Here is a 14933-nt window from a genome sequence, read left to right on the forward strand (position 1 = left end):
AGAACGAGGCGTTTGCACTACTTGTAGTAAATCATATTCTCTAACTTCTTAGGTATGTGATGCTCTGGAGCACAGGTTTTCTAGACCACTTTCGGCTACAAACCCGTTCTTCAGTGACAGTTCTAGTTGAGCTCAGATCTGGCAAATCAGGAGGTGGCTGGAGGCCTGAGCTCTGGCAACGAGACCAGCTCTCCTACCTCCAAAACTCAGCACCCCAAAAGTGGAATATGAAGTATTCCTCTTCTTCAGGCTCTAGCCCCAATGTTCCTCCTGCTGCCCAGGGAAAATGAAGGGACTTTTCATAAAGTTAAATGTACTCAACTAAAAGGACACTATACATTCAGATTCCATTTGTCATTCATTGGCAGGGGGCATGAGCAGAGTGTTGTCATTTTATAAATGGAGATAGATGAAAAATTGCCCCTAACTTGGTCCCTAATTTTCTGAAATTCTGCTTATCATTAAAATTCTGAAATTTTATTTATAGACTCATAAAATCTAGAACACCTCACATGAAACCAACATACCTGCACAAACAATGGAATGGTATTTAGTCCTCTGATTACAATTCGGTTGTGAACATCCCGAGCTAGGATATGAAGGGCTCCAGTACAACCTTCAACAATTTCTTCCATACGGACCCCCTCCTACCAAAAGAAACATGGTTAACAAATAGGACATTCTCCTCCCTAAAGTTTATAAACAGAAAGACTTTCTGTTCTGAGTAGCAATTCCTAGACTATTCACATTATACACCCAAAGTTCCCCAGATTTTGCAACTGGTTTAGGAATGAAGGAGGATTCCATGAAGATGAACGTTACGGAGGTGGGGGGCGGGGGGTCATGATGGCACTAATTCCTAGCTGCACGCCCCCCCCCCCCCCCATACTACGCACAGGATATAGAGCTTTGACATACTCTGAATCCCAAAGATAACTTTCTTACAGTCAAGACACCAACCACTTTCGGTAAAAGGAAAATATAAAGATACATAAAGATGGCAAAATAATGCACAGACTGACAAATGCTTTACTTCCATATGCTCCCTCTATTTATTTTTGTATTTCTATGTGTATCAGGTGAAAACCAAGCAAAGGTTTATCACCAACTGCTAAAATTCTATTGAGCTGTCAAGTGGAAGATCCACTCCTCACGGCCTCCAAGACTGTTTGACCAGTGGTCTATATGGGAGAAGGAAGTTAACTTTTGCAAAATGTAGATACTCTCTGCTTTCCCTGTTCCTGAGTTTTAAAAAAGGTAATGATTCTGGTACTTTTAGTGGCTTTTATAAACAACTTGATTTTTATAAAGACACAAATACTCGCTTCTTCCTAGAGAAGGGACTTAAAATAGAAGGTATCTTTTGCATTCTTTTAAGCCACCTCATGGAGACAGGCCAATACCAAGAATAACGAATGGAGAAAGCTGAGGCCCTATCATGAGTAAGTACATGTAACAACTAGCAAGAAGAGATGCCCCAAATCTGTTCTGGTAGGCTCTTATTTTTCTAAAGTAACCTAATTCAATAAGAGAAGACTCTCTGAAGATCTGAATCTTCAAAAATAAATTGTGAGGAATAAATTCTAAAGTGTCTTTAGATACTTACAATGAAGCTAGTTTTTGAAGATTTCAAACCTAACATCAAAGCTTTAGGCTGAGATTATGGGTAAAGATTCCAGAAATGCTACTACTTATTCTTGAAATTTGTTAGTATTCCTAGGTCTGTGAAAAAGGTTTAAACCATTCCTGGAAGAGACACTAAACTAAGTGTGTTAACATACTTACAAGCAAAACTCATGTTCTAATGGGGAATAAGGGCTCTGAAATCAGACTTGGATTCAAATTATGGTTCTATTACTTTCGAAGAAGGTGAACCTCTGTATGGATTAAATGAAAACACTGTATAAAGTGCCTAATCCCACAGCAGTACATCACACCCATGCTCTCTTTGTAAGACTGATGATGCAATGGAGAGGTCAAAGGCAACATCACTAGGAGCCACATTATTCCTTATCTTTTCCACAGCCACAGAAACATGTCAGTTTTGTTTTTTTTTTTAAACCATTAGCAAACAGCCCTACAGGCAAGAAGATGGAAGGAACCAATGACCAAAGAAGTTCAGGATCCTATGAACTTATGCATTCCTTTTAAATAGCCAGGTGTCACTATTCAGATTTACCTACCACAAACTGCTGCTGTGTTCCGCCCATAGATGTACGGCGCTGGGTATCCTGATGGGCACGAACCAACAACTGAACTAGTCGCGGAATGGCACCCTGCTCACGCAAAGGTGCATGATTTGCTGGACAAAGGGCAAGATTTCGAATCAATCCAACAGTAGCCTGTAGATGAAAAGGAAGAATAAAAAATGGGCATGTAACTCAACAAAATCATCTTCTGAGCCTAAAATTCCCACCACACTAAATCTATTGGTGTCACCTGAAAGTAGCTCAGACTTCACAAATACTTTGGGACCCCACCCTAGCCATACTTCCTATTTACTAAGGAATATGACTCGTACTTATCAATCCCTTATGCCTAGACAGCCATCCAATAGCTAGAGGTGGTTCATTTTCAATTCTGCAGCCTTCTATTTTGATTGAGTTTACCTTTATCAGAGGCCAGTGAGATGGTGGGTGCAGGAGTTTAACCACAACTGGTAGTCCATAGTGAAGGCGAACAGCATTCTGGGCCATCTCTGCTTCCTGGTGTCGGCTGGTCAGATGACGAAGAGCACAGATGGCAGGCTCAGTAATGTCCTCCCTGTCACCAGCACGAAGGACAGTACGCACAAGCGCCTCTATACCACCCACTTGGCAGACCATCATCTTGTTCTTATAATTATTGCAAGTGAGATTAGAAAGAATTCCAGCTGCACAGGTGACCACATTTATATCATCTGAGCCCAGAAGCTGAACAAGGGTCCCAAGAAGCCCTTCCATCCCTTCCTATGGACATAAAAACAAATGCTCAGTACATATGCATCTTACTTAATTCTGTCACCAAGGCACTGGCATACTCAAAATTTACCTGTTTAGTTGCAGCATCTGATAGATTCCTAAGAGTCCAAAGACAATTCTGAACAAGACGTTGACTTGGATCTGTCAGGTGAAGCCCTAAAGCTTGCATTCCACCTAGAATGTGAAAAAGATCTCAGGTAATGGCCATTAGCTGGCAATTCCTATCAGCACTGTCTTTTCTAGGCTTAGAGAGTGTCCCTCTTCATTGCCAAAGCTTATCCCCTCCATCTAAGTCCTTTCTTTTCATTTGCTAGGATGTTGCTCAGTTCCCCTTTCTCTTCCGATTCACCTCAACTAGTGACAACTTCTGTCGAGTATCTATTGTTCCTTCCCTATGTGGAAAAAGCCTTCATTATCTCCACTGTCCTCCTTAGGTGGTATTTGTATTGTTTATTTCCTTTCATCCATTCAATCATCTCAAAAATATTCACCCAATATCAGGCCCTGTTTTGAGTTGGAGCTGTTACCGTGAGCAAAATACTCTAAGGTCCCTACTCTCATAGAGCTCATAGTCTAGGTAGAGGCAGACAACAAATACGCAGTTAATAAACTGAAACTACATAGTACGTCAGATGGTGTTAAGTGCTATGGAAAAAAATAACACAAGATGGTGGGGGCTACAATTTCAAGTAGTGTAATCAGGTCACCTCAGTGTGAAAGTGACATCTGAGCAAAGACCTGAAGGAGCTACGGGAGACCAATTCAAAAAGGCACTGGAACGCTTATTACCAGGAATCGTATGAAAGGTACTGACTCCAAAAACATGTGCCCCAAAGGTTCGCAACCTTTCACCATTTAGGAGCCTAAGGAAGGACATTTATACTGATGGAGAAGTCTAAATGGAAGCTCAGTTCCCCACCTAGTGGCCTAACTTCACCCATCTCTCTCCTACTGAAGTCACTTCTGAATGTAGTGAGATACTTTCCCTCGTCTCCTTGTTCATCTTTTCAGGTCTGTTTTATTTTTCATATTTTATTATTTTTTTAAATCATAGGTAGGCTCCACACCCAATGTGGGGCTTGAACTCACGAGCCTGGAGATCAAGAGTCGCATGCTCTGAGCCAGCCAGGTGCCCCTTTTCAGGTCTGTTTTAAAATTAAGTCTACTTCCTCTAGAGGACAAGGATCGTCACTATCTGGTTCCTTCCTCATAGCAGCTCCAGCTACTAACAGAGTGACCTGCAAAAGGCTGATGCTCAATATCTGTTAAATGACTAGATTCCCCTCTACCTTCGTTCCCTCACAGATTTCATTCCCTCCCTTTACTCTTCACTCTAAACTCTTCACTCTAACAGGGTGGATTCTCAATTGCAAATGTCCCATCAGAACAGCCTGTAGACTTTAAAAACACACACTGTATTCAGCAGGTCTAAGGGAAGAGTCCCATGCAGATGCCCCCTGAGGCACACACCCCCTTCCCTCCTACAGTGACAGGTCAACTCCCAAATCTCTAGCCCAGTCTTCCCCTGCATTTTGGTACCATACGTTTCCACCTACCTACCGCCATTTTAGTCACTCAATATGTCAGCTTCTTAAATTATCTTGTTCCAAATCTTAATTAACCCATTCTGGTAGTTCCCTTCATCTTAATGGTACCAATGTTCTCCCCACCACAAACCACTTCTGGTTCTACCTTTAACCCCTAAGTTATTATATTCTATGGGTTCTTTCAGAAACCTCAAAACAGTCATCCTTTGCGGTGTATTTTTGATACCAAACTGTTTCATTCCTAGAAGCCTGTAACACAGGTCGGTGGCCTGGTCTGCTTGCCTTTGGTCATTCAAACTGTCACACATGGTTAGTATTAACATTCCAAACACAGCACTGTGATGCTGTGCCACTGCTTAATAACCGTTAGTAAGTTCTCATTTTCTGTAAGACAAAGGCCAAATTCTTTAGCATAACCTTAAGGAACCCTTTAGAATTTGGATCCCACCTAGCATTGCAAACTGAACTAAATATTCTACATCTGTGGTTCTAAAGCTGGAAAAAAAGCATAAATGAACATCTTAAGGCCTAGAAAGTCCTGTAAGATATGGGCCCTTACCTAGACCCCCAACCTCATTCTGGGCTACTCACCAATTACTCATTAAATTCTAGTTACACACACTTCCTCTTTAGCACTTAGAGATCAACAATCTCTTTCTTACCTTTAGGACATAGCACATGTTTCTTTTCCCTCCCTGGAAGGCATCTAATCCCCACTTCTCATATAGCTAACAGATGCCTTCTCATCCTGCAATCCCATTTTATGTCCCCTTCCCAGGGAAGCTCTTCCCTCCCAATTACTTCTGTATCAGCGTTTGCTGTTCCTTTCTCCCTGACACAGAAGTCGTTCTAAGTTGTAATGCCCCCCGTCTTTTGCATGTTTTTGTCACCCTCACCAGAATGGAAGAATATAGGGACCATATCTGCTTGGTTATCCAGTGTATACCACATGCTTATTCTAGTGCAGGTGCTCAATGTTTTCAGAACACACAAATGAACATCAGAATAACCTGGCTAACTTCTTAAAATGGAAGATGCCTAGGTCTCCAGTCCCATACACATTTCTAGCTACCTACTGACCTTGTCACTTCACTCCAAGGATTCTGATTAAGTCCAAAAATCTGCATTTTTTGCAAGCACTCCTCGTATTTCTGGAATAGCTGGCAGAATTTCATTCCCTTGCTGAATATGAACGCAGCCACACCTGTCCATCCCAGTGCCAGCCGCCATCCTGGGTAATCATAATGCCCCTCCCACAAATTCTCAAGTAAAATTACTCTCAACAAGTGAGAAAAACAGGTGTTACCAACCCTACACTTTACTCCCAACATTTTCTTCTAGTACATGCTTTCATATTTTCCCTCTTCCAGTTGTGATATGAAGATTGGTTTAAGAGTCCAGGTAGGGGCGCCTGGGTGGCTCAGTTGGTTAGGCGACTGCCTTCGGCTCAGGTCATGATCCTGGAGTCCCGGGATCGAGTCCCGCATCAGGCTCCCTGCTTGGCAGGGAGCCTGCTTCTCCCTCTGACCCTCCCCCTTCTCATGTGCTCTCTCTCATTCTCTCTCTCTCAAATAAATAAATAAAATCTTTAAAAAAAAAAAAAGAGTCCAGGTAGATACTGTTAAGTGGGTTACAGAAAGGAGAACTGATGCTAGGTAGCTGAAGAGTAACTGTATCCTCATGATAAAAAAACAAAAAGCCCTGGTTGGTCCACCTATTCCTTTCCTCTGCAACCAACATGCACACAATATAAACTACCACGTATCAGCCATCATTTTTGATGGGTAATAAGAACTCTGCCTAAACTAGGCTTAAACAGCACCAGTGCAGGTGTCAAACAGGACTTATACTTTGAATGTGATCTTGGCTACAAACTGGTTCTATTCAATTTCAGCCCATTAATAGGTCAAGTTGTATTACCCTTTTCCTAAGACAAGTAATCTAATTAGAACTGCAAGATGCTGTACACATGACACTCAGAATACTTACCTGCTTCTACAATAGCTGGTTTATTACTAGAGCAGACAGACAGCACCTTCAGTACCCTGCTCGTGGTCCACAGTAGTTTCTCATAAGTGTAGGTCCTCATTATATTTACTAAAGCTTGAGGTCCACCACTAGCCAGAATGATCAGCTAAAAAGACATGTATATATATATATATATATATCATTAGTCATGGAATCTTCACCATATGCCCAAGAAAAGCCACATTACCAACCTATTTTATTATACAAGCATTTCAGCCAGCTTGCCATTGACCTAAATGTATTCCTGGACCCATTACCCAGATCCCCATACTGGAGCCCTGTTTAACTCCTCCTCCTACAGCATTCCACTCAAATTCAGGAATCCCAGTACTCCCAAGAATATACCAACTGTGCCCCAATTTTCTTCCTCCCCCACTGATCACAGCAAAAGAAACAAACAGAAACCATGTTGGTATGTAACAGTAAGGCCCAGATAATGATGCTGTATCAAAGTGGATTTGTTGAAAATCTGAACCAGAACAGGCACTTAGAACTCCTAATGATTTGGCTCTTGGCTTTTCCTAATCGTTATTCACCTACTTAAAATGATGAATCACAAAATAGTCATTCATTCTTGTCCTTTACTTCCCTGTATACCCCCACCTCCAAACTATCCTGATTTTCTAAAAACAAATCTCATCACTTCATGCTCTGCTGATACTGAACTGCTTTCCATTATTCTTTGAACATATTCTACAAGGCCCTGCGGGACCTGCCCTGCTGGATATCTCAATAGTCTCAAACCTTTACTCTTCATAAACTCATCCCTCTCCTCCCTCAGTAGGACTTTCAAAGGTGTCACTTCCTCTCTCTGACCTTCACCTAATCAGTCTCTCCTCATCCTTGAGAGCTGAACTCAACTATCACTTCCTCCCACAGGTCTCCCTGAACCTTCCAAACAGGATCTGGTTCACATATATGCTCTCATAGCCCCTCTACTTCCTTGGAATAAATGGATTAAATAATAATTAGATTATTATCTCGGTGCCTATCACCCACCTAAGAATGAAAGCTCTAAGTTTGCCCACTATATCCCTATCACCTAGCTTCATACAAACAGACAAATATTTAAAGAAAATAGATGTCCAACTTTTTTTTCTAGGATATACACAAAGGATGAAGCATACAAAGAATGTGCAAGAGTCCACAGAAGGACATGACACTGGATTCCCGGACGCTCCATGAACCACATTCAGAACAATTCCTTTACCTTGCTTTCTTGATTGCCATAAGCTAAAATCTGAAGGCAGTCTGTTGTAATAGCCAAGAATTTAACATTTGTTTTGTTGAGCAAGGCAACCATTTTCTGCAGCCCACCGGCTAAACGCACTGCCATTTTAGCTCCTTCTTGATGCAATAAAAGGTTGTGGAGAGTTGTAATGGCATAAAATAATACAGAATCCACCGGTGAACTGGGAAGAAGAAAAAAGCCTCGTCAGAAATGCTGTGATGGCACTCTTCGCCTTCCTAGCTTCAAGCATTCTGACCATGTTTTCTTACCCAAGCATCTTCACCAGGGCAGGAATGCCCCCAGACTTAAAGATGGCCAGCAAGCCCTCACGATGATGAGAAAGATTGTGCAAGGTCCCAGCAGTACAGCGAGCCGTTTCCACATCATTTGTATTCTGCATGGTGCGTACAATAGCAGACACCATCTGAGGAGAACGCATGATGGCGTGTCTGGAAGCTTCCTTTTTAGAAAGCTGATGGACCATAACTGCAGCCTTATTAACCACCACCTATAATGTACAGGAATTAAAAGACAGCATTAGTTTTCAAACACTGATATTGGGTAGACATTCTGAGGCTCCTTCCTTGAAAGTTTCCTTCAAAACAGATTAAAAGCTAGCTGTATCGTTACTTACCTGGTCCTCATCGTTTAGCAGTTTTGTCAGTTCAGGGATTGCACGTGTGGCAAGTTCTGCATCATCTTGATAGTTAATCAAATTTACAACTGCATGTTTCAGCATCTGTGATGGTTCAGCCAAACGCTGGACATTAGTAGGATGAGCGGCATCAAACTGTGTAGATGGGATCTGCATGCCCTCATCTAAGGTCTCAGGGAACATAGCAGCTCGCACCCTCTGAGCTCGTGTCATCGCATACTGACCGTCAATATCTGGAAAAGATAATCAGAACTCACTATCCATAATTCAGCATTCACCTGAATTTGTGCTACCCTAAGTGGTAAGGTAGTATCACAATCACTCCCCTCTCTTTACCACATCATTTTATTTAAGCGATTACACGCTAACTTTTTTAAGAATCATTCTCAAAATTGACTTCTGACTCAGTATACTAAGGCAATAACACTCTTACCAGCTACTTGTTCTTGAGTGAAGGACTGAGAAAAGCCCTGTTCCCACTCGTACAGGACTTGGGTGGTATCCACATCCTCTTCCTCGGGATTGCCTTTACCACTCAGAGAAGGAGCTGTGGTAGTGGCACCAGAATGGATTCCAGAGTCCAGGTAAGACTGTTGCTGCCAGTGACTAACAGCCGCTTTTCTGTCTGGCTCCATGGCCATATCCAGCTCCATCAAATCAGCTATAAAAATCAAACAGCATTAGCATTACTACTACGGAAATGTTATCTTCACTTTAAAAATCTGTGATATGACGACCCACTGAAATACTGTTAGGAATAGTCAAATCTGAAAGACAGCCAAGAATAACAATAGCCAGTATTAGCTCAGTGATGAAATATCTACACTCTTAGGGGACCACCTAACAGTTACTCACTGAATTAGTGGAAGAATGGTACTGCATCCAGGCTCCAGAAGCAGTCATCCAGACTAGATTCCTGCTGGTGGCTTGTTTGCTATTTCACCAAGCCATTAGGAGGAGTGAGCAGAAAATGGAGCAAAAGGTAGCCTGACAAGTAAGCAGGGAGAGTAAAGCAGGGGGATCTGAGCCAGACTGGGTTAATGGCAATGAAGCAGAGCCCCGATTCAGTAACTGAAGACTTATGATACAAACCTTGGGTAGCCATTGCCCACACAGGATTTTCAAAACCGTTGTATGGTGTGCTTCAGATACCCTAAAAGAGTTAATCAAGTCATTAGGATTTAAAATTAAGTTTGTTTTCAGTACTTTTCAGTCCCTAGGATGGCCTGCTAAACATCATGGACGATATCCATGAAAAGCCCCAAATCCCCTTTTATCATGTGAGACTGAAACCCAGACTCTGGAGTCTCCTCCGCAACACTCAACCACAGCTCCACCACTGCTGAACCTCAAAGTAAAAATTCCTCATTAACAAGCACCTCTTTTTAAGTAGAAATACAAATTACAGTTATTCAGGAGGTCAGAAAGCATAATTACTGTAGGTAAAGAAAATTTATAGTGAAAGCCAAAGTGGAGGAAAAAAACTATTCAAAATCAACTCCTCCTTGAGTTCCCAAAAGGCCTCTCTCCCTTTTTAACTTCTTTCACTGAAAAATTCTGGACAGTGGAATTGGACATGGGGGAAAAAAAAAAAAAAACCCACACCAGATTTTCATTAAATGGTTTTTCTTTCCTGATACAATGCCATCTAAAATGCCTTCACTTAATCTTTTACTAAGAAGTAAAATTACTTTTCAACTGCAAGTCTGCAACACTTGTAGTAAAAAATTTTACTTTTTAGTAAAATTTTTCTAGCTCAAATTTATAGCAATGATGTATTATAAATATAAGTATTACTGACTAATGCTGTTTTGATTATAAAAAGCTTAATCACTCATATGTATAATTACACATATATTTATATATATAAATCTTAGCACCTATGCTTGCATTTTGGCTTTATTGTGTAATAGTCAGAATACTGAATCACATGGGAAACTACCTGCAAATGAGAATTGTTTAAAGGCTCATGGCCACTAGACATTCCTAATAACAAAATTTCCTTTATCACAAAGTATTCCCCTAAACAAGTTTATCTTGCACTACAAATTACATATTGGCTTACCAATATGTAAAGATAGGGACTAAAATATTTAAGTGTGAAGTGTGAATTCTATCAATGTAAAAAGGAGTCTAAAGTTGGAAACTACACTCTCAAGTCCTATTTGCTCGAATGTAAAGAAAGCATGTATTAATTATTCCTGAAATTGCTCTTCCAGTACTAGATTTTTATAACCACAAAGATCACTTGACACGTAAAGATGACAAGAGTGGTGGATACAATTGTTTTAGTGTCCACAGTACAAACTGACAATTTTTGTACACAGCAAAATGAAGGACAGAAAATAATAAAGGTGGTTCCTCTCAATAAGAATCTTTTAAGATACCAAGCAGGATTATGTGTTTAATGTTTTGACTGGGAGTGGGGCATAGAAACCTGAATTTTTAATGAACATTCTAGGATGCACAAATGATCTGCAGACCACACTTTGAGAAATACCCAAGTTCTCTATTCACCGATGCTGCATTTTAGCTTTTATTTTTCCAACTCTCTGGAAACTGAGTTCCCCACTCCAGCTCCCAGTATACTTCCGGGAAAGGCGACCTAAAACATGTCCTACATTAGGCTCCTCCTTTGGCCAATGAATGCCACAGGGTTCAGAAACCAACTAGTCAGTATAATATACATAAATAATATTTGTTAATCAACTTTATGTTATTGGTAAGGCTTCTGGTCAATAGTAGGCTATTAGTAGTTAAGTTTTTGACAAGTCAAAAGTTATATGCAGATTTTCCACTGTGCGGAGGGGTTGGTGCCCCTAACCCTTGCACTGTTCAAGGTTCAAGTGTACATGGCTTCAAGGCAAAAACATTTATAGTATTGTTTCCTTGTTGCTGATGCAAAAGCAAAACATTTTGCCATGTTACTGTGTAAAATCTGTTTATATGGGCTGATCTGTAATTTGATCATAATCTATAATGATTTTATGGAAAAAAGCAAGCTCCTGGGGCGCCTGGGTGGCTCAGTTGGTTAAGCGACTGCCTTCGGCTCAGGTCATGATCCTGGAGTCCCTGGATCGAGTCCCGCATCGGGCTCCCTGCTCGGCGGGGAGCCTGCTTCTCCCTCTGGCCCTCCCCCATCTCATGCTCTCTCTCTATCTCATTCTCTCTCTCAAATAAATAAAATCTTTAAAAAAAAAAAAAAAAAAGCAAGCTCCTATTCCAAACTTACATCAGTTTGTATGTTGGGGACTTGTAAATACTATTATTTTTATAGCACTTTAAATTTTTTATGCAGCATACAAAAGAATTATTTTTGCTCTTCACTACAATCCTATGTGTGAGGGAGGGCAAGTGTCAATCCAGCAGGCTGAGAAATAAAAAGTAGGAAGGAAAATGGGGATTTACATAAGCAACAGAATAACCAACTCACTCCTACATTACTCTGCAGACAAATCCAAATTTTCCAAAAATATGAGAACTCTTCACTTTAGAAATTTCTTTAGAAATTGAATATACTGTCCAAAGAGAACTAGGCCAGAATCTTGCCCAAAAGGAAAGCTTTCCTCATCCTTCCTGTGGACAGAACTTTCGGCCCAAGGGCTGGCTCCCCCCCACACACACCCTGCCAATTATTAGAGGCCCAATTCTAGAGGTCCCAATTAACCAAGACTTACCAAACACATCAGAAAAATCTTCAATATCAAAGGAAAAAGTTCAAGAAAAACCAACAGAAAAACTGACTCCAGAGTAACACAGAATTTTAAAAAAGGGTAAGGGTGGGGAAGGAAACAGAATGTTTCAATTTATTACCCTCAAAAAGATTGGAGATAATAAAAAGCTCACTAGATAACCAAAGGTGAGAATAAAAAACCTCTTAGAGTATAAAGGAGAAAGATGCTCAATATACAAAAGAGAAGAGAGAAGAAACAAGATGATCAATCTAGAGGATCAAAGCTCCAACTAATGGCCATTTCAGAATTAGGAGAAACAAAAATGGGGAAAAGCCCATTAAGTACCAACTCAAGATAAAGGGAGGGCATAATGCTAACGAATTATGAAGTACTAAATGTTCCCAATGCAAGTGATCACTAACTACAGACTGCATTAGAATGCTTTGTGTCTTGCCAGCTTTATCACCACCAAGTGGTGCTTTAACAAAGAAAGAGGACTGCCAGGATAGCCAATTTATCCAGTTTAGTGAGGTAATGGATACATGCATCCTTTCTTTTATTTTTTTATTTTTGTTAAACATGTATTCTTTCAGTTACCTCAAAATTTATCAATTTTTGATTTAAAAATCTAAGTGTTTAACATACGGAATAGAAAAAAATATATACCCTTTATATATTAATAATTTCTACCTAGATGAAAAATTCATCCTGATCCACACCTTATTCAAAGTATTACTAATAAGCAATTTTTGCTTCAGCTTTTCTAATAGGATTACTTAAGCATTCTAGGCTTTTCTTTTTTCTTATTAGGAAAAATTTCAAATAGGCAGAGAAGTAGACACAACTGTATAATGAACACCCACATCACCTATACTTAATGACTTAATATTATGCAGTATTTGTGCCCTCCCACAGAATAATTTTAAAGTAAGTTACATACATTAGTTCATTACGTGGCTATAAAAAGGATATTTTTTTGCATACCAGAACACTTTTATAAAAGTGTTATATACTAGCTGTGACTCAATTTCACAAGGAGTGAATTGGAGCGTCTACTTCACCTTGTATACCTTAAGTGGCCTTCTGTCAAAGTCTATTTGAGAATTCTTGACATGATACAGGTTTCACACTAAAGTTTACTTCTCCAGTTCCCATTAGGACAAATTATCTTAATTACCTTAGATTTCACAAAATGTCAGTATTACTAACTAGGAGTAACTCTGCTATGTAAAAATAAAGCAGATCTATTATAAAGCCACAGTTTTATACTGGCAGTTCATGCAAACAATTCACTTTCCAATAACCCGTACTGGAAGAACCAAAGCCAATCACTTATTCTGTTTTCAAGTAAGAAAGCACAACTCTTATTTCAGGAGCATGATAAACTTACGAAAAATCCTCAGGGATTAAAAACCGTTCTAAGTAATATTTGCTTTGTAAATCTAAAAGCACAAACATAATGCATTTTTTTTTTGTGGCTGTTGAATTTTTTTTTATTTTTATTATGTTAATCACCATACATCATTAGTTTTTGATGTAGTGTTCCATGATTCATTGTTTGTGCATAACACCCAGTGCTCCATGCAGAACGTGCCCTCTTTAATACCCATCACCAGGCTAACCCATCCTCCCACCCCCTTCCCCTCTAGAACCCTCAGTTTGTTTTGCAGAGTCCATCGTCTCTCATGATTCGTCTCCCCCTCTGATGTCCCCTTCATTCTTCCCCTCCTATCTTTTTTTTTTAACATATATTGCATTATTTGTTTCAGAGGTACAGATCTGTGATTCAACAGTCTTGCACAATTCACAGCGCTCACCATAGCACACACCCTCCCCAGTGTCCATCACCCAGTCACCCCATCCCTCCCACCCCACCCCCCACTCCAGCAACCCTCAGTTTGTTTCCTGAGAAACATAATGCATTTTTATTAACCATCCCTACTAATACCTTGCCAGTTAAAAAATTTACAGTCTCCCCAAATTTTCCTGTTTGGGCACTTTTCATTCATCAGTAACACTTTTAAATCACAACTCACTCTAGTTTCCTTCTTACTTTTACTCCTCAGCTATGTCTTTGTGTATTCTGAGAGGAATCTCCCTTTACCAGCCGATAAAAAACAAATACCTAATGACACTTTTGCTCCTCCAAAACGCCTAACATTAATGCCCTTTGTATTATCTTTAAATACATAGGTGAAAAAATCGCTACTAGAATATGAACTGTGACTAAGAAAAATTAGGACATTTCCCAAATGATCTCTCTCTCTCCCTCCTTCATTTTATTGTCTTCCCTATTCTCTACCCTACCTATAAAGTAAAACATATATATGCTTAGTATAAAATGATATTTTTCCTTATCGTTCCCATCATAATGAAACACAGTTAATGACGTTTTGGTATATTCAGTATTTTATTAAATTTACTATCGGTATTCTTTTAATATAAACATACAAAAACCAATTCCTTGTATTGTAGACCCTAACAAAATATTTTCATCTATACTGTATCATAGGTCTGTACTGTAATTTAACCAAATCTCCCTTTCTTGAATATTTAGTCCTCCCCCATTTAGTTTGCTATTCAAACAATGCTGAACAAAAATGTTTGCATATAAACGATTCTCTTAGTTTCTTCCACTTACCTTCCAGGAGGACTGCTCCAACTACTGGGTTAAAAGGGTAACAATTTATAAGGCCTTTGTTACACAGCTCCATAATACTGAGGGAACATAAGCAGACAATTTTCCACAGAAGGCCCCATACGAGTGGCCGCCTACCAAGCAAGGTGTGAGGAGCATCAACTGTTACCTCAGGACAACCTGTAGTAGCCATGTCCATC

The 14933-nt window shown here is 39.9% G+C and overlaps 1 protein-coding gene across 4 annotated transcripts in view; it reads right to left on the reverse strand.

Annotated features, from left to right (window-relative positions):
* CTNNB1 (catenin beta 1) overlaps positions 1-14933 on the reverse strand; it is a 40605-nt gene that overhangs the window by 3798 nt on the left and 21874 nt on the right. For all 4 annotated transcript variants that reach the window (XM_045903991.2, XM_045903992.2, XM_045903990.2 and 1 more), the window contains exons 2-11: positions 9514-9574; positions 8855-9082; positions 8401-8654; positions 8036-8274; positions 7746-7947; positions 6497-6641; positions 3031-3134; positions 2610-2948; positions 2184-2342; positions 528-647 (exon numbers count right to left, since the gene is read on the reverse strand). In XM_045903991.2, coding sequence (XP_045759947.1) covers positions 528-647; positions 2184-2342; positions 2610-2948; positions 3031-3134; positions 6497-6641; positions 7746-7947; positions 8036-8274; positions 8401-8654; positions 8855-9082; positions 9514-9526 — 1803 coding nt within the window. In that variant the 5' untranslated portion in view covers positions 9527-9574. The remainder of the gene's footprint in view (positions 1-527; positions 648-2183; positions 2343-2609; positions 2949-3030; positions 3135-6496; positions 6642-7745; positions 7948-8035; positions 8275-8400; positions 8655-8854; positions 9083-9513; positions 9575-14933) is intronic.

This window comes from Mirounga angustirostris, unplaced genomic scaffold (genome assembly GCF_029215605.1).
Source record: "Mirounga angustirostris isolate CCGP_5_RB_7025 unplaced genomic scaffold, mMirAng1.0.hap1 SCAF_1, whole genome shotgun sequence".
Lineage (NCBI taxonomy): Eukaryota > Metazoa > Chordata > Mammalia > Carnivora > Phocidae > Mirounga > Mirounga angustirostris.